Raw genomic sequence first — 25,757 nt, forward strand, 5'->3', positions numbered from 1 at the left:
TAGTTTTCAAAGGCATTTAGGCAACCATCTAGCATTATTGGCCTGAGTATCAAAAGTCCATGCATGTCCTTTTCCCCAAATGAGGACCGGATTTGGTCCATGCCATTTGTAAGTTAGGGGATCTTTCAATAAGGCTTGAGCATAATTTTGAGCCATTGATGGATGCCAGAGGCGATCCGAGGCTGATTTTCCTATAGCATCATACGTGAGGAAATTTAGCACAAACAATGCATGGTATAGAACTCCTCCTCCTTAGGCAACCTGGTGGCTGCCCGCTCCTGGGAGCTGAACTTTAGTGCAGACACCCAATCGTCATAGCCCACTACAGCCCAGAACTCCTGGACTCAGGCAATCCTCCTGTCTCAGCCTCCCTAGTAGCTGGGACTACAGGCGTATGTCACCGGGCCCGGCCCATGGGTCCCTGCTGGCTCAGGAACGGCCACTGCCTGAGCTGTGGGCTCGTGGCCTGAGCTGTGGGCTCGCCTCATGTCTCGCTGCCGCTACAGAAGCGCAGAGGCAGGCATTTCACTCCCCCAAGTCAGCAGCATGCTGCGTCCCCAAAGGCCCAAAGGCCCAGCCTTCCCCGCCACTATGGCTCCACAGACAGGTCCACTCTCGCTGGGCGCTGGGCGGGACTTGGCCACATGGGCTGTTCCAGTAGCACCGGTCTCGGGAATTAAGCACAAAATTGCTGGAAAGCTTTGCTAGTATATCTAGACCCATTATCTGTTTTTATAACTTTTGGCACTCCTATGTAAGCAAAACATCTTAAACAGTGACTTAAAACATGCCTGGTGGCTTCTCCTGTTTGTGGAGTGGCACATTTTTAACTTGCCAAACTCTGTAATGTGAGTCACATCCATTCGCCATAAATGGTTGGGGAGCAGGCCTTGAGGATTCATCCTTAAATTAGCCATAGCCATATTGTGGACATATTTTACATTGTTTGATGATTTGACCAGCAGTCTCTCTGGTTAAGCCAAATTTCTTACTTAGACTTTTGCTATTATGAAGAAGAAAGTTACAAGCCTGTCAAGCTTTTTCTATTTAAGGCAAATCAACTGATTTTGTTAATCAGTTAATTCGTTCCATTTGGCTAGTAATCAGGGAAAGGCCTATTTAATAGGTTCCCAGTGTGACCCATAAACATGATAATTCTTAGGTGAATAACATTTTGAATTTGCTCAAATAACATTTTAATCTAATATTGGACCCTATGTATGGAATAGTCTCTATTACCTCAAGAGCCTTAAATACATAGTGACTGTTAATATATAAATTTAAACGAATTATTTACCAGGATCTGAAAGGCCATTGCAACAGCTCGAAATTTGATTATTTGAGCTGAAGCCAGAGCTGTCTGCTCTATCTATTTATTTCTATTAATAACCTATGTAAGTGACTCTCCCAATAGAACCATTGGTAAAAAATTAACATAGCATATTTTTATAGGACTGCTTTTTACAATTTTGGAAATACAAAAGATGCATTAGTGCAAATTGTAACAGTCCATGAGCTAGAAATTGATTATCAATTCTTCCTGAAAATTGAGCAAAGGCAATCGCCTATGACTCATTGTTCTGAATCCACCAATTAAACTGTTGCTTAGAGTAGGAGACATGTATCATACTTGGTTTTCTCCTAAAATACTTCCTAAAATCTATATGGCATTTCTCTATCATGTAGGCTAATGCTTTAAAATAAGGGTTTAAAATATTTAGGATGGTAAGACGGGTAGGCTCAACCATAGTAATGGTTCCTTCTGCCATAAACCAGAAATCGGACTATGCTTTTTGGGGAGTACATAAGCTTCACATGGTTTTGCATAGTCAATATATCTGATGATGCTGAATCGCCTCCTCTAATTATAGAACTTGTCTACCTTTCTAGTTAGCTTTTTGGGTGTATCTGGATCATTATCTCCTTATAGAATTTTACTTAAAGGATTTAAATCATCATTAGATGTCCCAAAAAAGGTACTTAACCAATGAATATTTTATAACAATTTCTAAAAACTCATTTAAAGATTTTTAAACTATCTTGTCCAATTGCTATCTACTAAGCCTTAATTTCTTTAGAATATAACATATGTCTTTAACAATTCTCTAGATTTATTTAGAGAATTGTTATTTATTTAGAGAATTAGCCTTTTCTAATCTAACCTTCGAGGCTGACAAGCTGATAAGACCTTATTTGCATGTTAGCTGACCTGCAAAGTCATATTCAAGCTGTGAATCTAACAGGTTGGCTCTTTTTTGAGGCTTTTTATGAACCCTTTTTAAAATCATGTTTCAACTTTAATTTTCTAGATTTCCTTTTTTAACAATAAAAATTTAGTAAGACCTGTATCCTCTCATCTGCCAAATTTTACAGAATCATCCATAGATTTCTTATGTTTCTAAGCTAACGCTGTAGGTTTTTGCTAACTTTTTAATTGACTATCTCCTAGGATTCAAATCATAATTTTTCCTGTTAAGACATTGACTGACTGACTGGATGCTCTTTTTGGCAATATTAAAGTGATTTTGATATTTTAAAAACAATATCCGAGGCAATGTAAATATCTCTAATCATATCCAAGGCAATTTAGGCATTTCCATTCATCTGCATTCATAAATTCACAATCATATCACACATCCAGGTGTGGCCACACCGTTCATTCATAACTTGCATACGTCTCACATTTCTCCTTTTGCCTAGGTTATGATCAGCTTGTTGAAAGGAAAAATCCCTAATTGAAATTTTTAACATATTAGCTATAGTCAATCATTGAAATATGAGCATCCAAAATTTGAACAATTCTAAGCTTAAATATGTTGTCCTTTCTTTTCTATAAGTCTCAAAAACAGTTTCTGTCTGGCTGTATCAATAGCATTTATATATATTAATTAGCCATCAACCATGGCGGCATCTCCCAAGGCTGTATGTTGCAGCCCCCAAGCCTCTAAGAAATGCTGCCAGCAGCGAGCGGACCAGCAAGTCCCTCGCTGTGGGCAGCTTGCAAGTCCCCCACTGTGGGCGAAGTAATTCACCCAACCTTTTCCCAGGTCTGGGGAGCTATGTCTGGTCCGGTTAAAATCAACCATAGACAAGCTTTATCAATAAAACAGAAAAAATGAACTAAATCTTTCTTTTTGACTCTTATTTCTTTTTATCTTCTCCTTTTTAACTCTTACTCCTTTTTATCTTTCTTTTTAACTCTTACTCCTTTCTCCCTGAATAGTCTTGAGTTTCCTTATAAATTGCAACTCCTTACTAATGAAAGTACCCATGGCATTTGGACGGCAATGATTGGTACCTTACCTCCACCTGAAGAGGGCGCGAGTCTAGCCGTCTTCAGGATCCTCTTTGTCCCGGGCTGTCTTTCCGCCGTCTGACAGCTTGACCGTACTTTGTGTCCCTGTTCAGGCGCCACTTGAACCGTCCCTCAAGTCCAGTCATTCAGGGTTCCGAAGGGGGGGCTGCCTGAAAGAGTCATGGGCGAGAGAAAGGAAGGAGACCCTGTGGCGCAAGAAAAAGGACCAGAGTCCATCTATCCAACTGTCAAGGTCTCATTTGTTGGGGCTCAGAGTGGGCTTATATAGCCCTGCAACATGGAAATTGGGTAAGCGGGGGAATAACAGGAAGGAACATCTGGTGTATGCTGGGGCCGGAGCATTCTTCTTATCAGCCAGAACATCTTGTGGTCTTCTCCAGAACATCGAACAGGAAAGTCTCAGACCCTTTCTTGGAACAGAATCAGTTAGCAGTTCCGCTTGGCCAAACTGTGTCTAATTACAGGTTACAGGAGTCTCACAGAGCTGGCTTTAAGCTGCAAACTTTAAAGGTCATTAGAGACTTACAAAGGTGGGCTTTAAACTGCATAGTTTAGGGCCCATGGCCCTTTACAGTGCCATATTGGTTTTCCTGCTGTTGGATGTGTTCTTATATTGTTGTCTTCCCATCTCTTGTTCCAGTGGGTACAGTTGGTGTCACTTCCTTTCCTGGTGTGTATGGGTCCGGTGTTCTCTTCAGGTGTGTGCAATTGACTTTGATACTCTGATGGGTTTCAAGTTGGGTGCAGGGTGGTCTGAGGCACTTGCTCTCCAGGTGGGTGAGAGCAGCACTGGTGCAGAGATGTCAGCAGACTCTGGGTTGTTTGGTCCTCAGGGGTCGAGTCATCTTGTCGAAGATCCCTTGGCAGGGTTTGCCAGGGTGGGCAGATGGAAGTTGGGCCCAAGTCAAGGGCTGAAGCAGCTCCCCTCTGCTCTCTCTGCACTCTGTGAGGGCTGGAATAGCCCAGCGAACTCAGCAGAGTCAGGATCCCAGGGTCCTCAAGGACCGATTCAGTCAGCCTGCAGATCTCAGGGCGGGATTTGCCAGCCATAATGATTTTCTAAGTGCCAGTTTTAGCTATTGTAGTATCTCCCTTTTCTTCTCTAATTTTGTGTCTTTGAGTCTTTTGGTTAATTTGGCCAAGAGTTTCCTGATTTGTTCTTCTTTCTATTGGTTCTTTGTAATGGTCCTTTTGATTCCATTTCATTAATTTCTACCCTAATGTCTATTGTTTTCATATGCTATTTTTGGATTTAATTGTTCTCCTTTTTCTAAGACCTTGAGGCACATTATTAAGTTGTACCTCAAGTTTCTCTGATTTTTTTAAATGTAGGCCTTTACATAGCTAAAGCTTCCCTCTTATAACTACATTCATTATATTCTGCAGGTTATGTTATATTTCATTTTTATTCAATTTGAGGAATTTATTAATTTCCCTCCCAGTTTCTTTGATGACTCAGATCTGATGAATTCATCACGCAGTCACTCCTTTTCCCTGAGTTTGCATTTTTAGGACAGTTCTTTTCCATATTGTATGAGAGTCCCTTTCCCTGAGTTTGTATTTTTAGGACAGTTCTTTTCCATATTGTATGAGAGAGTTCACTAAAAGTGTTTGGCAAAATGCCTGACTCCTGGTAAACTGTAGCAATTGTTTTCATTTGAAAACAACTAAATATCTTGGCAATGAGTAAAGGTTAAACTTTTTGGAAAGACTTGTGTCTTTGAAAGTCTAATTAGAATATGACTGAATGTTATCAACGCTAATGGATTGCTGTATCACTCATTAGACCTCTGGATAAAACCAAGGACATATTCAGTGTAAGTCTTCCAGGCCCAAGTCTCCATTTCTTACAACATTGATAGTAAATGGGGAAAAAAAAATTAAAGGAGGACACAACTGCTCCTAGATATAGTGAAGGAGAAGGCTTATTGTTGATAAGAGGAAAAACATAGCAAGAGACATCTTGGAGAATCCAGAGTGAACATGACCCTGAGTAGGGCCATGTGAGGAAAGGGCGGAGGGGAGAGGGGAAAGCCAGGGCTAGAAAACCAAGAGGCCAGTAGGGTAAAGAGTAAAAAAGGACTGGCATAGCCCAAAGGGTTGGATTGTATAGGAAAGGAAGCCCAGCTCCTGGGCTAGAGAGTTCAGGGTAGGGGATGGAGCATACCTGCCATTTCTTATAACAGGTAGGAACTGAGGCATGCTGGGAGAACCTGGCAACCAGATCCACTTTGGTATGTTTAATAAGCACCTCAGCCATTTGTCCAGGATTTAAGACCTAACCGATAGTGGGGTTCATTGTCTATGTGAAAGGACATCACCCTGGGATTGGTTTGTATGCAATCAGTATCTTTTGCTGGTCTTCTAATTATTGTGGAGCATATGGAGACCAATTAGTAGTAAACAGGATTGCTCATACGTTCAATTTTTTTCTTTGATTTGGAGTTAAAAAATTCTTAACTATTGTCTACTTCCTCTCCTATGTGTGTGTGTAGCAGAGACACAGACTCTGGGGACCTTCTATGCTAAAAATCAAACAGTAAGTAACTTTGGTGTGTGTGCTAACATTGTGCTTGGCTGTAGACTTCCTTCATGCCACCCCTTCTGTGGGAAAGCTTTTACCCTTCTTGGCTTCACACTCTGTGGCTTTCATGTGTTGGCAATGATAGGCCTGACCATATAAACCTGTTACTGATAGAAGTAGGATATGAGTATGAGATTTCTGGCACATGCTAAGTGTGGAAAACCACCAAGAAGAAATAAGCATTCATCTTTCACTACTATGTGTCACTGTGGAAGGTTCCTTGACTTTGTTTTCAGGTTTACCACTTCATTTTGTTGTGGTTTTGAGACAAGGTGTCATGTAGTCTAGGTTGGCCTTAAGCTTATTATGCTGCTAAGGATGATGGTGAACTCCCCATCTTCCTATCTCCTCCTCCCTGTGCTGGGATGCCTAGCTTAAATTTTGTACTTTTAAAATTCATTTTTATCTAACAAGGTACCACTCAGGAATACCCAGAGGCAAGAATTTATGTACTGAACTAGACAGAGAAAAGATCACTAAAAAGTCAGCCAACAGTAGAAACTACAGTGACTGGATATTGAGATTTCTCGAGGGTAAAGGCACTTGCCACCCAGCCTGACTACAAATGATTTTCAGAACTCATGGTGCAAGGAGAAGAACTGATGCCTGACAATTGTCCTCTAATCATCATTCCTGTGTTGTGTACCATGGTATGGATGTACACATATGCATGTGCACACACATACCAATAATCAAGAGATAAGGATAATAAAAACAACTCTTTAGGACTGTGTCTAGAAGCCTGCATTCATCTAATTCAGTTTCTTATTAGTGTGCTCACAGTCAGTGCCTGGCATTGTGTGTGCTTGTCTCTCCCCTCTTTGAGACAGAGAGCACATCTAGAACTTCTGTTGCCCACTAGTGCTTAACCCATAGTGCTTGTACATAGTAATTCTGCTTTCGCAGAAGCAATGTGTAGTGATCAAATGGAGGATTTAACCTCTGAGATATATTGTTTTCATTGCTTATTGTATTGTTTTAAGTGTAGTTTTTATTTATTCTTAGATTATTTTGTACATGAATACAGTGTATTTCAATAATATCCACTTCATTCCCCCTCCTAGATCCCCCTCATGTCTCCTCCCAAGTTTGTGTATTCTTGTTGTTGTTGCTGTTCATAACCTACTGAGTCTAATTAGTGCTTCCCATATATGCATGAGCATTTTGGTGTTTTTGAAATAGGGTCTTTATATGTAGTCCAAGTTGCCCTCAAATTTGCTACTTTCCAGCCTTAGCCTCCCAAGTGCTGCTGGGATTAAGGATGTTCAGCACCATGACTGGTTGGCTTTTTTTAAATTTAAGTTTCTTTACTATTATTGTCTTTGAAGGTGTAATGTGGACTTATATTTTAGTACCAGAAGGATGATCTATTTGACTCCCTGGTATCATAAATGAGAGAAGCAGCAGTAGTATTCACTACCGACTGAGTGTTCATTAAGAAACAGGCTCTGTGCTAACTTTGTCAATAACTCCACAGGAGTTCTTGGGGATGTGAGATTTGAACCAAGGACTGTGTGGTTGAAAAGTCGAAGTTCTTTGCAGCACTGCTTTTCTGTGTGACTGGAGGTTTCCTTGAAAGACTTCAAGTGTAGACCACTCTGGAACTCCGTCCCTCTAAACACACATTTTTGAAACAATAGGATTCTACTATAAAGTCTCTGTAGGAATGGGTGCAGGTGGATAAAGAATGACTTCTATACCTATGGCACTGAAGGGAGTATTTTATTTCCTTGTTAACTACAAACATTAAACTAACCCATTTCATTCCTTTGGTGGCTAAGACTAGTCTAGAAGAAGGCAGATCAAGTGGAGCAGTGGGGGCGGGGGAGGGGGGGAGGACTTCATCATTCCTGTAATCCCAAGAAACCATAAAAAGAGTGGTATTCCTCCTGAACCATGAGACTTGATGAGCATATGACCAATTTCTGGACATCTCAAGCTTGGCTCCCATTTTCTGTCCCCCAGCAGATTTCCACATGGGCAGATGATATGAAGGACTCTGGAGAAACCATTAGAATGGCTATCTACATCGGAGTAGGGGTCTCTGCTGGGCTGGCGTTGGCACTTATCTTTGGTGTTTTAATCCTTAAATGTAAGTTACTGGATGTTGTTCCTTTTTCTTTCTGATAAAGAACGGTTACCATAGGAACAAGTGCAGACCTAGATAGACATACAACTTTTGAAGTAAACCTGATAGTGGTTAGACTAGGCAATCATTTGTCCTTTTACTACTTGCCAGTTCTGAGAACTGGTGATCATTTGAAGTTTCTATGTGTCAGGCCGACACTATGCTAAATGATTTACAGACATCGGAGTCATCATTTATGATAAACTAGGTAGTACTATTCCTTCCCAGTCTAGGGCAGAGGGAAGTAGAGCTTTGCTGAGAGCAACTGAGTTCTCCAAGTTTCACTGTGAGCAAGATATAAGGCTAGACCTTCAAGAGCAGCAGACAACCAAAACTGCTTTATCTTTGGATGCAAAAACTAATCTTGGGGCAGGTGGGATGGTTTAGTGGATTAAGGTGCCTGTCACAAGCCTGATGGCCTGAGTTGGATCCCAGGTACCCACATGGTGGTAGAAGATAGTGGATTTCTTCTCTCAGACTATCCTCTGGCCTCCACATGTGAGCTGTAGCACTTGAGTACCTTTCTTTTCCTTCTCTGTTCTGCCCTATCCTTATCTTTTCCCATCTCCACTCTCTCTTTTCAATTAAATGTGAAAGAGCTACTCTATTTAAACCATAAATATACCTGTGCTAATTAGGAAACCCAACAACACAACCTCTCTCTGTGTGAGTTCCTATGTTACTTCTTAGGCACCTCTCTTTAACACTGAACCATGACTGGGATTCCAGAACTGGGGTTTCTCCTCACAGTAATCAACACACATAGCTATTTGTCTTTATTTAAATAGACAACTTGGAGTCTGGGCATGTAGTGCAGTTGTTAAAGTGCTTTCATATCACAGAGGAAACCCCAGAGCCCCATAAAAGTAGGTATGGTGTCATATTATAAATTTCTGTAATCTTAGAACTCGCTGAGGTAGAAGCAGGAGGATCAGAAGTTCCAGGCCAGCGTGGGCTACAGGAGACCCCCTTCTCTGAAGAAAAAAACAAAAAGTTTTCAGTTTTGTTATTGTACTTGGAGACCATTGTCACACTAAAGATCCAAATGTCTCATCAGTCCAAAGCCTTCCACCCTCTCATAACTCTGAAATATTCTCTTTTCTCTGAGAGCAGAGAAGAAGGCATTATCCCAGAGTGTAATGCACAATAACAGCCTTTCTCCTTAATACACAACAGGCACATTCTATGTAGGGTCATCAGCCATCTCAGATTTTCCCAAGACCAAAGGAAATTCCTAAAATATGGAACTTCCATTGGTAAAGCTGGGGCCATCTGAGGAAAACCAGGATGACTTGGTCTCCCTGACTGGGAACTGAAGTTGCCAAGGGCTTTAAGGAGGTTAGGTCTTAAAATATACAACATATAAATATATTAGACACAACTGATATCTGGCTGGGCAACCAGTGTGCCAACATGTTAAGTAATATATCAAAATTCATACAGTTAATGGACGAATATAGGGATTGGAATCAGCCTTACTTTTCCTGATTGTTTTCTACCACTTTTTGTTAAATGGGGTTTCCCAAGAAGGAAACAACCCCATATACACTCACATGAGCTTACCCAGGGACTGCAGTAAACACTGAGAACTGATCACTTGAACATTAAATCTAGAAGCTATTAAATGATGACAGGAGAAATGATAACATGAACTACTTTTTCAGTTCTTCCAAGACCAAGAAATTAGGGACTTTTGTAATTTAGGTAGAAGATAAGGAGGTAGGTGGGTATTCCTACCTTGGAATCCTACCCCATATTGGGAGTTATTTCTCTCTTTTGCTTAATAAATGCATGTTCATTCTTTCTTTAAAAGAGACACGGGTGAAATCTAATGCACATATAACTGCTAACTTTCAATGCACACAGGTTCCACATCTGTGGACTCAACCATAAAGTCAAAAATTATTGAAAATTATTTATATTTAATATGCATAGACTTTTTAATCTCCCAAAGAAGGTAGCAGCTATTTAACTATAGCATTTATATCATACTAGATGTTATATGCCATCTAGAGATCATTTAAAGTGTGTAGTAGAACGGTGTTCTATACAAGAAACTTAAGTGCCCTTGGATTTTGGTGTTTGTAGGAATTCCTTGACCAACCACAGTAGATTTAGAGGGACAAATTTAACATAGAGGGTTGTTTTAAGGAATAGATCAAAATGTTCTATTCAGTTTATAATACTTTCCCTGGATGTTGTGGGTAGCAATTTGACAGATGAGGTGGCCTGCACTTAAGTCATGATGTAAGAGGCACAAGCTGGCTGGGAAGTACTCATCAATCCTCTGCCTGTTGAGTGGATAGTCTACTGGCTTAGATGACCACCCATGCTTCAGTATTGCTTAACCCTCTTCAACCCCATCCCAACCAAGGATATCAAAGGTCTATTTCTTGTGCCAAGTCTTCATCTATTTGTTTATATTTTTATTCTGAACTGCCAAGCTCACTTCTATCCTTAAAGAGTCACAGATACAATTTTAATTAATCCCCAACTACTTCCATTTTCCTAATGGATAGCTTTGACTTTATTGTGGTTAGTATTTCTGCAATAATACCCTATGTAGACTCCATACTTTGTTCTAAAGTGTCTTCTCTTGGCTTTGGAAACACCATTTGCTACATTTGATTGGTCAGTCCTCCCCATTATTTAGATATTTCCTCTTCTGCCTGGTGTTTAGAAGCTGAAGTTCCTCACAATTTGGACTTTTTCTCTTTGCAAACCTTCTATTTTATAACATATATTCCATGGACTTAAATATTTTTTTTTAATCTTTTCAACTCTTGTAATGTTGGTGCAGCTTGTCTCTCTGTCCAGTTGGTAGCTTCACTTTGAAGGTTCATACATTCATATGTTAGGAACAAGGCTCCTGCTTCCATATTCCATGCATCAGGACCCAACTGTCAGACCCTGGACATCATCATCATCATCATCATCATCATCATCATCATCATCATCATCATCATCTCGCTCTCTCTGTCTCTGTCTCTGTCTCTGTCTCTGTCTCTCTCTCTCTCTCTCTCTCTCTCTCTCTCTCTCATTGTTTATGCCAGAAATGCAGAAGTCATCCCAGAACCTTCCCTTTCAACATCTTAATATGTAATTAACTTCAGAGTCTCTGTGAAAAATATATCTAAGATTGCTTCATTATTCTTCATCTTGCTTGGTTATTTTTTTTTATTTCTCCTTCTAATTAGTTCTCTACACAGTATCCATATCATACTGTCATTAATGATATAGGCCTTCCTGTCTCATCCCTCCAAATTTTCTTTGTTGTTGTTTAGTTGGTTTGTTTGTTGAGATGGATCTCAGGTATTGCTTGCTTGCCTTGAACTCTTGATCTTTATACCTCCACATCCTGAGGGCTGAAATTATGGGGTAGTAATGAAAAAGATCTTCTGGACCAAGCCTCAGCTTACCGCTCAAATTTTTTTGGGGGGGCCACTCTCTTGTTCTAGTCACAGTTTTGGTTTTGACACCAATGCAAATCTTTACCGAGTGTTTTCTGTTCCTGTAATATTTCTCCTAGCTCTTGACATAGTTGACTCATTCTTTTCCTTTGTAATAGACCTCAAAAGTCATGTCCTAACGTGCTTGCCTACCCTTCTCTAATTTTGGTTCAGTATGATGCTGGTTTTGTTTCATAATGCAGTGCAATTTGAAATCATTTTTTCTGTTGTTCCTCTCCTCCTTCCCTCCCTCCACTTTTCCTCTCCTCCTTCCTTCTTTCCACACTCAGATGCATGCTTCATGGAGTCAGAGCTCACAACTCCCAGTATGTGTCCTTGGTGCCTACCAAACTGCAGCATATACATAGAATAATTCTCATACTGTTTGTTAAGGAAGAGTTCTACATTATTACTGTTAACATAGTCCCAAGACATTACTGGTAGGTAGGTTTAATTTGTTCTAAGGCAAGACCAAATTTCACCAAGCAAGTCTCATCTCCAATCAGTCCATTTTATTTCTTATTTCAAATTATCTTAGGAAAACATTAATTGCTTTCTCTTCCACCTTTTCCTAGGGTATTCTTATAAGAAAAAGAAGTTACAGAATTCAAGGTAAGAATGATTGGAAGAAGGAAAAGGTTATTGAGGACCCCCTACTATCATATGATTTTATTCTTCCTCTGAGAAGTTCTTACTCGGAGCTTTGAAATCTTAGCTTAGATTTCCTTTGTTTATGAGATGAACAATGTACAGCTGCCCTCCTGTACATTTAGCTTCCTCAGTTCTCAAGCTGAGGTGTATAATTTGCCATCTTATTACTAACAATACTTACTTATCTCTAATTTTCAGTGACCTGAACCTTTAACTGATTGAGTGTTTTACTATTTTCATGGTGTTAGCAAAATGAGAGAGAGAAACAAACCAAACCAAAACAACTTCAACAAAAAACAAATCTCAAGCCACTATGGCTGGGGTTTTTATAGCCCTGCCTGGGCATTTCCTACTGTGACAGTGTGGTAGGATGACCTGGACACTAATATTGCTGATATGGGACATACCTAAAGGAAATGAATCAGGATGTTGGGGGCGGAGCCCGAGGTGATATCGCTCTCAAAGCTCTTCAGGTGACCCTCATCATTACTTCACTCCTGACCGCACACACACACACACACACACACACACACACACACACACACACACACATTTTATAGTTTCAGTAAGATTTCACACATGAAAAATTGAAATGTATTTCAAGGGAAAATATCTGCTGAATGTAGGAACAACCTCTTATTTCAGAATTTCAAAGACAAAGTAATATAAAGTGAAAAGTCATACAAATCCAAACACAGTATTTAATTATCAGCACCATTATTCTTCATTAGAAGTGAAACTGGAAACATGATATTCATAGGTAATGCCGACAGGCATCGATTCACTATCCGTGAAACAATGTGCTCAATATTTAGCTCTTCCTGTAATGGTAAACCTATAACTAACCAGGAACTAGAGTGCTGTGTTTGACTACTGTAACTCCAGCACAGCATCTGATAAACACCAGTGATCAGCTCTGATGAATGGATGATCCAGGGCTCCTGACAGCAGTCCTGCTGCAGGGCTCTCGCTTGCTATTCCCATTTCTAGAGTTGAGGAAACTGAGGCACAAGGTTTACTAAAGTGTAACATCTATGGATATATGTATTTTGTTCACTGTTGTAGTCTACAGATGCACAGGACAGTGTGTAACTGTCTTGAATTAAAATATATATACATACATAACATGAAAATGATGGAAGACTATTTGGGAACAGGAGGAGGGGCACAAGAGATGATGAGCTGTGTGAATCTGAGCAAGGTACATAATATATATAGCTATAAAAAAGTTGTCATGAAATCCATATTTTGTACAATAGTACTAAAAACATTTTTTAAAACCCCACCCAAATGAGCAACCAACCAACCACAAACAAACCAACAAATGAACAAACACATGAGGTCACCCAAGTCATGATTTTGGGAAGAAACACAGAATTCCAACCCCAGTCTGAGTGTGTTTCTAACACATTCACACCTTCTTCTTCCTTTTCAAACTGTTGGAGCTCACAGAGAGTTGAAACAACAGTGCAAGGGACATGAAAGCACTTCACCTTCAACTCCTATTTGACACTTGGAACACCTGTGTTGACTAGTTCTCAGTAAGCTCTGGGGTTTCTCTCAACCACTTTGAGTATGTTGCAGGTGTCTGGACACATTCCAAACACTTCAGCCTACAACTCCTAAGACTAGGGATCTATGGTTTACATCCCTAAGAAAATTAAGAGTAGTTACATGTCCTTAATTGTCCCCCACATTACTGCCAGGGTTTCCTTCAGGGAGCATCCAGTGAAGGGTCATGAGTATCAATTGGCTGTTGTCATCAGTGAAGGTTACTTTTTTAACTCTATTCTCTGATATCTATTCTATGGTCATTCTGGTCATCCTTCTATCAACTGCAGCATTTCATTTTTACAGTCTCATCACACTGGCCAACCTCCCTCCAGTGGGGATAGCGAATGCAGGAGCAGGCAGGAATCGATCTGAGGAAAACATCTATACCATCGAGGAAAACATCTACGAAATGCAGAATTCAAATGAGTACTACTGTTATGCCAGCAATGGGCAGCCATCCTGACCATCTCTGGGCTGTCACTTTTTAAGGCTCCCCTTCATTTCTGACTTTGGTATTTTCCTTTCTGAAAACTATGAGATATGCCACCTGAAAAGTTTGGCATTTCTGTCCACAGCCACCCAGAAAAGTGTTCCTGTTTCCCAGGGATAATTAGTTCACAAGGGGATTCAACTTATGCTATATTGAAATGCACCATTACCTCGGAGTTCAGGGATAGGATCTCCCAACCCCGAGAGACTGCTAATCATGGGTGTTGAAGCTCACATGTGCTTTCAAACATTAGAAGTGCTTAGTCTCCGGAGCACTGGGACATTCAGGATTGTGATATGTCCACAAAGCTCCTGAACAAATAGGGGAATATTAGGCTAAGATACATGGGTGCAAATCTCTGTGGATGCAGGCAATCTAAAGTGGCCACTGGTTTTTCTAGAGATTTCTGACACGAAAGATTAAGAAAGAGCCAGGTGACAGATGCCTATAATTACATAACTTGGGAGACTGATGCAGGAGGATCATGAGTTCAAGACCAGCCTGAGCTATGATGTTGAGCCTTTGTGTTAAAAACAAAAGAGAAACAAACAAACAAACAAACAAACAAACAAACAAACAAACCAACCTACCATGTGGACTGTATTCCTGAGGAAAGATAATAGAGGTTGTCTTCTGGTCTTCACACACATATGTGAATGTACCTGCAGTTCTCGCATGTGCGCGCGCGCGCACACACACACACACACACACATGAAAGAAATAAAAGAAGGAAGGCTCAGAACAGGACTAGACAATAATGAAGTTATTAAGCCCAGGACATGGGATGCCCCGAACACGACCACCACATACAGGGGTTTATTAAAAAAACAAACTTGATGGGAACTGGGATTGTCATGTAATTCAATCTTGTTTGTAATTCAAATTTATAAAAAATAAAAAAACAAAACAAAACAAAACAAAACAAAAACCAAACTTGAGTTGGGGGGGGGGCCTCCCAGCAGCACTCCCATGCAGTGAGTGAGAGAAATGCCTGGAACCAGCAGGGAAGTGAGCTTATAAAGGGAAAACCACAAGCTAGGGGAGTGCAGGCCTTGGGAGTGTGCTTCCTGTATCCATTGGCCCTGGGGTTAAGTAAGCATTTGGAAATTTCCATTAGAGCATCTGGTGACCTATTAGGATATCTGGTGAGTGTGATAAGATGTCTGTTTCCTCACTGTCAGGCTGATTCAGCAGGATGTGGGGATCCTGGAACGACTTTTAGCTGTTTGTCTTTTTTTCTTTTTTTCTTTTCCCCCTGTGAACTGGGTTCAGTCAGCAGCTTCTCAAACAGTGTCCAGCCTAAAATGGTGTTAGTCTTGCCTGCTGGTGCCTGGTCTCTCTAAGGTTCTCTTTGGGCCTGCTGCCTCTCTATAATGTGTATCTCTACATGACGCCCCTCTGCCTCAGTTAAGACTTCTGTGTGGGAGCATGGTGGTGCAGACCTGTAATTAATTCCAGCACTCAGAAGGTTGAATCAGGGGCATGAAGAGTTTGTGAGCATTCAGTGCTACATAGCCAAACCTTCCTTCACAAAAAGAAAAGGTTCCTCATTGTCCTGTGACTATAAAAGAAACTCTTCTTTGCCTAAGTTCAACTTTGCCTGTTGTGTGCTCAAAGGGAAGTGCCTCCGGCAACTTCTCCATTCAGGAGGAAACTGGAGCTGTGTTTTTCACAGAAGAAGAACCAGTGACTGGGACCCTCATTTTGCTTCCTGACTGAAAGAAGGCAGAAGCCTGGCAGCAGTCTGTATAGTCAGCCTCAGATCCTTTGGTAGAAGGACAGTGGTCACCAACCCAAATATCCAAGCTGGTGGAGATCGACTTTGTCTGGCTTATGACAGTGTGCTTCATGCCTTGATGTGTATTGGTTCCCATAATGTAACAGAACCTAATTAAACAGCCCCGAGTGGAAAAATTAAATGAGCCGAAAGCTTTGTTGAAAGATTTTTGCACTGGGGAGCTACTGTGTAGATCAGAGGACACAGGCATCTGCCTGACTGTACAACACTTTCTTGTGTGAATTTTGTTTGGCTACATCTATCTAGTTGTGGGTGGTACTGGCTTTCTTAGGTGGGTCTTGGAAGGGAGAGCAGCTGACAAAAATCAATTAGAGGTAATGACTCTCATGCAGGTGAGGAATGTAATCACACATGTTTTTAAAGTTATGATGAAAGACCCCCGCCCCTTAGCTTTTTCTCTTAAGTTTGCCTCCTCCTCCGGTCGGCGGCTGGCGGGGCACGCGGCGAATGCATCCTCCCCTGCACTCCCCGACCCCCGATCCCCACATCCGCCGGCTTCCACTTCCCCGCCGCCGCACAAGGCCGGCCCCCGCCGGGCCCAGAACGCGAGCCGGAACCAGCTAGCAGCCCATGAGCGCAGAATGGCTTAGGACACTTCCGTACGCGCTGACCGGCTGCCAGCTCCGTGGGGCCCGCGCCCCCGGCACGCCCACCTGGCACTGCGCCCCCCCCCCCCCCCCCTTGACGGGGATCGCTCCGTCCCAAGGTCAGCCATCTGGACGCGGCAGAAGATAAATGAAGCCAAGGCCGTTTCGCCTGACTACTAGACCTTGAGAAAATGCTGATGCTTTTCGCTTCTGTACTGTGCTTTCTCCTATATAAGGACCCCCCTTCCTGGGCTCGGGGTTTGGCCTAACAGAAGCTAAGTCCCCGGGTACCCGCGCCACTAATAAAGCCTCTTGCTTTTTGCATCCAAGTTCGTGGACTCGCTGATTCCTGGGTGCGGGTCTCCTTCTACGAAAGTACCTCTTCGGGGGTCTTTCAATGAAACTGTACTGGGGAAGGACTTTGAGCATATTTAAACTGAATGAATGGTTTCTTCCATCCATGTTCTCATTGGACAAAGACTTTAAGCAAGGGTGTGGATACAAAGATGATCACTGTGTTAGTATTTGCAAGGGACTTTTTACCTCAGTGTGTGTGTGGGGGGGGGAGGGATGGGGGGTTGGTCACATGGTGTGACAGTTTATTGGTTGTTAACTTGACAGGTTCTAAAATCACCTTGGGAATGAATGTCTGGCTGTTTGTGAGGCATTTTCTACATTACAGTAGTTGAGGTGGGAAGACCCACTCTGAATGTGGGTGGGGTCATTCCACGGGCTGGAGTCTTGAACTGCATGAAAAGAGAAAGCAAGTTTAGCACCAGCATTCATCCCTTTCTGCTTCCGGACTACCATTGCTATGAGACCAGCAGGTTCTTGTTCCTACTACATGTCTCCTCACCATGATGGACCATGTCTTCTTGACTTAGAAATCAAAATAAACTTTTCCCTTTTAAAGAGGCTTTTGTCAGGTATTTTGTCATAGCAACTGGAAAACTAATGCATGGATATGGCTAAAAAAAAAAGAAGCAGGTACCCTTTCTGGGAGCTTTTGCTTTTGACTTTTGGTTTTTGAGATAAGGCCTCATATCTCAGGCTGCCCTTGAACTCAACAGGATGGCCTGGAACTCCTAATCCTCCTGCCATTTCCTCCTGAGTGCTGAGTCTACCTTTCCTATCAACAAACACTATTAAGTAGTTGCAAAGTGCAGGCACTTTGGTACTGGGACGATAGAATGAATCACATTTCTGGCCTTGTGAAATGTCTAGATGATCCGACAGGAGGAAGGATCATATGCATTCATTCAGGAGATCTTTATTAATAACTGCTTCCTGCTGGACACTCTTTAGTCTGTAGGAACAACAGAAAACACAACCAAAATCTCTATCACAAAGTTTGTACTGTTGTCAGAAGATAATGCTACATTTTTAAGTCAAGAAAGAATGTTCTAGAATTGTATATTTCTCTGTTTAGCATATGGAACAAAAAAACCACTCAAGTCAATAATTATTCTATAGGATATTTCAGTTTTTTCTTTTTATATTCTTTATTAAAAATTTGAATTTTTTTCCTTTGTTAATAAAAGTTAAATTAAGCATTATAGCAATGTTCTCTTGTTTCCTGTCCTTATCAAAGAAAATGGGTCAAGGTCAAGGGCACCAGAAGGTGCAGCAAGCGGGAATTAGAACCCTTAGTGTTAGACCTGTAGTCACTTAGAATCAAGTATCTGGGAGGGAATTGTTGGGTGGCACAGGAAAAAATGGAGGATACAAAGGAGATAGTATAAGTGGCCCAGGAAACGGCAAAGGGGTAGCTTAAAGCCTTTAAAAGGAAGAGGGTGGAGAGATGGCTTGGTGGTTAAGAGTGGTTGCTGTGCAATCATGAGGACTAGAGTTGGGAACTCAGTTCTTATGTAATAAGACAGGAGTCTACTGCATGCCTGGAACCCTAATGGAGAGGGGCAGAGATAAGAGGGCAGCTGGGCTTCCTGGCTTCCAGCCCAGAAGAGAAATAGGAGAATGGCTGATTGTATGGTGTGATAGTTTATACTGACTGCTTACTTGACAGGGTCTAAGATCAGCTTGGAGACATAGCTCTGGCCATGTCTGTGAGGTATTTTCTAGTTTGGGTTAACTGAGGTGAGAAGCCCTACACTAAACGTGGGTGAGACCATTCCACATACTGGTGTTCAGGGAGACATCCTGCCTCATGGAAATAGGAATAGAGGAGGACAGATTCCCTCTTCTAGTCCTTATGCACGTGCTGAGGCACAGGTACTGCACACACATGTGCATGTGTGCACACACATACGTACACACAACCACAACCGCAAAAAAAAACTCTTTAAAAATGTAACACAAATCCAATTCACCGTAATATGAAAAATAAAAAGAAACTAATATATAGAAATAAATTCAAGAGAGAGACAGGACAGCCAAATTAAAAGTGATTAAAAACAAACAAACAACAAGGGGTAGAGGGAAGGGCTGATGGAATGACTCAGTGAAGGCCAAATGGCTGGAGTTGGGTCCTCAAGCCCCTGTCAACCTGAGTTTGATCCCTGGAGCCCACGGTGAAAGGAGAGAACAGACTCCTGAAAGTTGTCCTCTGATCTCTACATTCATACTGTGGCTTTCATGAGCCTATGTTCACACATACTCATCACACACACACACACACACACACACACACACACACACAATAATAATAATAAGTTAAATAAAATTAAAAAAATTCAAATCTAACAGCAAGTTCAAGCCTTTCTGGGATTCATGAGACCTTATCTCAAAACAAAACCAAGAATAAAATGCCCCAAAAGCAAGAAGGAAATCAAAGGCTGGTGAGATGCTTCAGCAGTTAAACACATTTGTTCTATAATTGTGAAGGCTGGAGTTTAGAACCACATGTCCATGGAACAAGTTGAATTTCTTGCACATGTCTATAACCCCATCTCTGAGGTATGTGTGTGGGTGGGGGAGAAAAATCACCTGGCTTCCAGAATAGCAGAGCAAATTTGAGATCCAAATTCTTAGAAGGCCCTACCTCAAAAGAACAAGTATAGAGGGATAGAGAAGGTCATCCAAAGATGTCTTCTAACCCTCACTCATGTGTACAGGCACACTCACCACAAATGTACTTATGCATGTATGTTCGAGTGTGCGAGTATGCACACACACTCCTCCCCACACACCAATAAACAAATACATAATTTTAAAAATCAACAAGGTTGTAGCCCAGTTGTTACTGGCCAACTATTCACAAACCAGGACTGCATACATGGGATATGGTGGAGCACTTCTGGGATCCCAACACTCTGAAGGTGGAAGCTGGAAGGTGAGAAGCCCAAGGTCATCCTTAGTATATTCAAGGTTACTCTTTGTATGAAGAAAGATCAGAACCAGTCTGGGCTACACAAGACCCCGTCTCAGAGAAAGAGAAAGCGGGAGGGGAATGATTGTGTAGCTTGCCTTTACAAGTGCTTAGGAATTTCCTAAGCAGGTTCTGAGAAGGGAGGTTTCCTAGCCCATGACTTACAGATGTGAAATTGCCAAGACAGAAATTGTAAGCAATTCGGCAGCTCTTCTGGTAACAGCAAGTCAATTTATATGAATAATTTTCCCCTTCAAAATAAATATAGCATGTGCTTGTGGAAATAGCTTGTTGATATTTATGAAAATATGATACAACTTGCAATAGGATGTGTTCACTTCTAAGCTAATGACGAGTTTGAGAAATGTAGTTATTGTATAATACCACCTCCTGCAATATCCAGCATCACCATCAAACAACAATAGGACTTGGAGCTCAGATGGCACTTATGCCTATTCCCAAAGGTGATCTGTAGATTTACAGAAAGGGAACAGAACCCAGATATATCCCCAGATTTTTAAGCAAATGGTCTGGATCCTTCTGGAGAGGAACAGAGATGCCCTAGCCATTCTGAGATCTTCCATGTTTCTGGGCTGCATATGAGAAGTGGGGAGAGCAGAAGGAAGGTGACAATTTTATCTAGGGGTCTCAAGACTGAGGAAGGCTTAGTTTCATTTGTTTTTCAGCCAGAGACCTTTGCAAAGAGGAAGTATGAGTCAGAAGTGTTCCTTCCAAGCTTCTAGATCCTCTGTGTCCTGTGTTAGCCATGTCTGCTGCTGTTAGAAATAAAGGTCACTTAGGGTAGCAAAATGGCTCAGTGGGTAAAAGCACTGGTTGCTAAGCCAGATGACTTGTCTTTGAACCCAGAGGTACGTATGGTGGGAGGAGAGGACTGATTGCCCCAAGCTGTGCTCTGACAGCCGCATGTCCTGTGGCACACACACAATATATAAATAAAGGTTATTTCAAGTCACATATTTCCTCAGTGGACAATCCTTTTTGCAAATTTGTATACTAATCTTTTTTGCTTATATGATTTTTCTTCTTCCAGAAAAAAAAAAAAAACCTGAGGTTTTATTTTTTAAATGGGTTATTTAACTATTCACAGGCAGTAAAGAGGCATCAGGTTAAAGTTGCTAATTATTTTAACATGATAATGATAGGTGTGTCACCTTTGAGTTGTTTTATTACAACTTTATATTTTAGTCTTATAATTTATAAGTTGACAAATTGTCCTTTGTAATTTCTACCCATTGGTTGAACTTTGATGTTCTTTTTTCTTTTCCTCTCTTTTGGTTTGCTTGATTTTTTTGATACAAGTTCTTGCTGTGTAGAGTAGGCTGGCCTGGAATTTGCTATGTAGTTCAGCTGCATCTCAAGTCTGCTGTAATCCTTCTTCCTCAGCCTCCCGAGTGCTGGGATTAGAGTCACGCACCCTCACACTAGACCCCATTCATTTTAAATCATGTAAACCCCACCCAGTCTCTGCATTCCCCACCAAAGCCCCCCTGTTTTCCCAAGGAGTGACCCTTAGCATTGCTTTGTACTTCTAGACCAACACTGTCCAGTAGAAGCACAATGGGGGGCTACATAAGTGATTTTTGAATTTACACTCCTTTGGATCAGCTGTGGCACAACCAAATACCGGCACTGTTCTGTGAGTACAGCTCAGCAGCATGTGTCTAGACTGTCCTTGAACTCAGAATAAAGTGGAAGATGACCTTGAACTCTTGCTCTTCCTACCTCCACCTCCATTGTTGTGGTCCCAGCTTTGTACCACTCTGATGGGCTATCACAATTTCCCCATTGACTAGATCCTAGTCAAACTCTCCTGACCTGGAGTTGACTGAGCTGTAGTGGAAGGAAGGCTCAGTGCAGAGAGTGAGGGGCTTCAAGGTCTGGCTGCTCCAGTGAACTCCAGTGAAGTTCTCTGCAGTTTTCACTGTTCTTTCCAACAATGACATCTACCATCCTCCTCAGGCTAACAGTTCTTGATACACACGCAGCAGCCTCCCCATTCTGGAAATCCAGGTAAAGACTGCGATCTCTGACAGATTTCATACCCTTCTAGCTGCTTCTTTCCAGTCAAGGTGTCACAAGGCAGCCTGATTGAAGCTAATTGCCTTCGTGTAGCCTGGGAAGATGCAGATCTCCCTGGATTATTTATTTCCTTGTTGTTGTTCAAGTTTTTATCCTGAAAGAATTTGGATCTGCAGCAAAATCGCAAGTGTCCCTGTAATCATCCAGTTTCTTCTAATGCCAGCATCGTTAACACCATGGAACCTTGATCAAAATCAAGAAACTGCCATGATACTTTAACTGAGCCATGTTCCTTAGTGGGAGTTATGGGAATGCTTTAGCCAGGTGTGGTTGCTCGTGACTGCAATTCTGACTCCAGGTTGTGGGATGACTGCAATTCTGACACTGACTAAAAGAATTGGTATTGTGAGATCAGCTTGATCTATATAACAAAAAGACCCTGTCTCTCTCACTTTATAGGCCTGGCTAGCCTGGAACTAGCTACATAAACCAGGCCAGCCTCAAATTCCCAGAGGTTGACACTGCCTCCCAAGTACCACCATAGCCAGCTAACCTTTGGTTTTTCTACTTATTTTCTCCCTTGTTTGAGACAAGGTCTGGCCTCCCTATACTCCAGGCAGGTGGCCCCAGATCTTCTGGGGGATTTTCCTGTCTCTGTCTCTGTCTCCCATTTCCCAGTAGAACCAGAGGGATGACAGAGTCCCCTGCTTTTGTTGTAGCAGTTATGATTAACTTACCATGATTGACAGATGCCTGAAAGAGATTGTAGGTATGAGTAATTTTGCTCCTAAACTACAGCCTCAGACCACAATAACTTACTGTTAATCAGTTGGCTAGGTTTTTAAAACATGGTCTTATTATCTATCACGATCCAGCCTCGAACTTGTATTGATCCTCCCTACCTCTGCCTCCTGAGTGCTAAGATTACATATATGTGCCACCACACCCACCTGTGCTGTTTTAAAAGTAATTTTCCTTACCTGAAGACTGTTTTGTTTATAATGTATTATTTTTATAAACTTCATTCGTTTGCTTATTCAAACAAGTTAAGCGTTTCAGAGACTCTCTCAAAGACATGAGTGCAGTGTGGATAAATTTGTTATTCTGTTGCAGAGGCATCATCACTAGCAAGACTTCTGTGGGTGTGTGTGGTATTTTGTGTTGTGCCTGTTTCTAATTCGAACTTTCCTTTTTGTTAATAAAAGATTTTTAATCTAAAAGAAAAAAAGGACCCTATCTCAAAAAACAAAGCAATAACAATAAAGGTGGGAATATACATATATAAATAAATAAAATACAAAGATTAGCTAATCTATACTGAAATATCAAAAAATAAAGGTTACAAAATATAGTGGAAAAGATGAACATGGTGTTGTATACTTGAAATCTAACACCCTAGAACTGGAGCCAGGAGGTTCAAGAATCTAATAAGAGCCTCAGCTACATAGATACTTGAGGTTCCCTTTGTTGTCCCTGAAGTCTTTTTGTAGTCTCCATTGACCTTGAACTTCTGATCCTTCTGCCTCTACTTCCCAAGTGCTGGGGATTGCAAGTATGCACCACCAGGCTGGGTGTTGAAGCCAAGACTTGGTCCATGCTGGACACTCTAGTGAGTTACACTCCAGTCCCTAGAAACCTAAAATTTTATCTTGGTACGGTCCTTTTAATTGGGATTTTGCCTGGTCTATGAGAGCTAGTTCCAGGATAGCCTCCAAAGCCACAGAGAAACCCTGTCTCGAAAAACAAAAAACAAAACAAAACAACCTCCCCCCAAAACAAACAAACAACCGCCCCCAAAACAAACAAACAAAAACCAAAAAAAAAAAAAAGAAAAGAAAAAAAAAAAGGGATTTTGTTTTTTACATTTGGCTGAAGAATCCAGTTCAACTGGCTGTGAGGGTATGTACACACCTGCAATCAAGCAGTCAGGAGGCTGGTGCCTGAGGAGCAGAGGTGGAGACCAAACAAACAAAACAGAACCAGATTAAGCAAACCCTAGAGGCCCAAGCAATCCTCATGAGGTTTCTCTTGGAATCCCAGTGATTTTTATACTCACTCACCTCATCCCTTTTCTCCCTCCCCATTCTAGTAATCAGCGTCCTAACTCTTGTCGTAAAATAATCCATATTTCTCACATGGTAGCCTAAGTGTTCCAGCTTTCTCTGTAATTATCAGGTTCGCCTCTCTGTTGAGGAGCTTCCAGTAATTTTCTGGGGGACCGCCTTTCTCCTGCCTTTGCCAGCCCCTCCTTTTCAGCCCCACTGGCTTCCTGTCTGCTTCTAGGACAAGAACAGCCCGGGTTCTCTCGGTCCCCACACCTATTCCATGCCTGTTCTCTTTTAGGATACCTCTCTCTGGTGGTTTGAAGACCTGCCTCATATCTTTCACTTTCCATTTTGAATTTGTTGTTCACAGCAACAATCTGTTCTCCCTAGTCCAGTTTATTTCTTAGGTATCTTATTATAATCTACCCCTCATTATCAGAATTAGACACTAATAACATGCCATGTCCATAGGAGCCTACACAATGCCTGACTCGTAGTTGGTAGAACCAGGATCTGTGCTGTGGTTGGAAGGATAGGCACATGCCTGATGCATTGCAAACCCAAGCTGTGCACCATAGATGGAAAGATTCATGAGTTTTTCCCTCTATGAAGTCAGAATGCAGCAGGGAATTCAAGACCCAGGCAAAGGATTGCAGCAAGACACAGTCATCATGGAACAGACCCGCTGCCATTACATTCTGAAGGACATAGGGAAGGAGTTCTTGACCATGTTCTTCTTTTCTCTTTTCTCTGGAAACACAAATTCTCAGCCTTAGCATTGCTCAAATTCAACTGACTTCCATGGAATAAGGATGGCCAGATGAGCAGTTGGCAAACTTAGTACGCACTTTGTTTAGATGTTCCTGCTATGGGCATTATGGCTGGGTGCTCAGCAGCTGAAAAGGGTCTTTCCCTGGAGCATGAACAGTTCTTTCTAAGATGGTCACCCTGGCTGTGGATGTATCTCATTGTTAGGGTACTTGCCAAGCAGACAGGAATCCCTGGGTTGGGTCCTCGGTACAGCCAGAACCCCTGGGTGGTAGCACACACCCATGACTGTGATCCCAGCACAAGTGGAGGCAAGAGGATCAGAAGTTGAAAGTCATCTGCTATAAAAGGGATTTCAGTGAGATCCCATCTCAAAACAAAATGAGAAAGAGAAACAAACAGTAATCACAATAGCACAAATCAAAATGCAAATGATTGTCCTAACTCTACTTCATGAAACCTAACATTATTAAATCTGGGTGATCCATCTGTCTTCCCCAAAAGGCATGTGGAGGCAATGTCCTATACTCATTCAGATGGTGATGATCCAGTTGATGTTTTAGTCCCTAACAGATCTGTGACATTATCTTCAATATCTTTAAGAAGTCCATATATGATATTAATTAACCAATTAATAATATTGGATGTGGAGGGATAAGGATGTGCCTCAGATTCATTTCCTTCTGGAAACACTCTTGTTTGAACACTATAGCACCCTTTAGTTGCCAGATGGGGGAGTAGTCACATTGTTCCTTGTGTTACTCAACTCTAGGCCCTGAGAGAAAGGCCCATCAGGGTATGGAGAAGCTTGGCTTCAGCTTTTTAAAGATTTCATCTCACCTTGCAGCCTCGGCTGGCTTAGGACTCGGTCTGGAGAGCATGTTGCTATACTATACAGAGATCCACTGCCTCTGTCTCCCCAGTGCTGGGATTAAAGGTGTGCACCACTATACCCTGAATTCCCTAAGCTTTCAGAAGCAGAGATTGTGGGCTGGATGTACTCTTTCAACTGTTCCATTCTG

General features: G+C 41.7%; 1 protein-coding gene across 1 annotated transcript in view; it reads left to right on the top strand.

Annotated features, from left to right (window-relative positions):
- Positions 1–14,145, top strand: part of LOC100769794 (hepatitis A virus cellular receptor 2 homolog) — a 31,228-nt gene extending 17,083 nt beyond the window's left edge. Inside the window, exons 4-7 of the mRNA XM_035447358.1 lie at positions 5,815–5,855; positions 7,866–7,992; positions 12,053–12,089; positions 13,986–14,145. Coding sequence (XP_035303249.1) covers positions 5,815–5,855; positions 7,866–7,992; positions 12,053–12,089; positions 13,986–14,145 — 365 coding nt within the window. The remainder of the gene's footprint in view (positions 1–5,814; positions 5,856–7,865; positions 7,993–12,052; positions 12,090–13,985) is intronic.
- Positions 14,146–25,757: the final 11,612 nt, after the last annotated feature.

Source organism: Cricetulus griseus, chromosome 7 (genome assembly GCF_003668045.3).
Source record: "Cricetulus griseus strain 17A/GY chromosome 7, alternate assembly CriGri-PICRH-1.0, whole genome shotgun sequence".
NCBI lineage: Eukaryota > Metazoa > Chordata > Mammalia > Rodentia > Cricetidae > Cricetulus > Cricetulus griseus.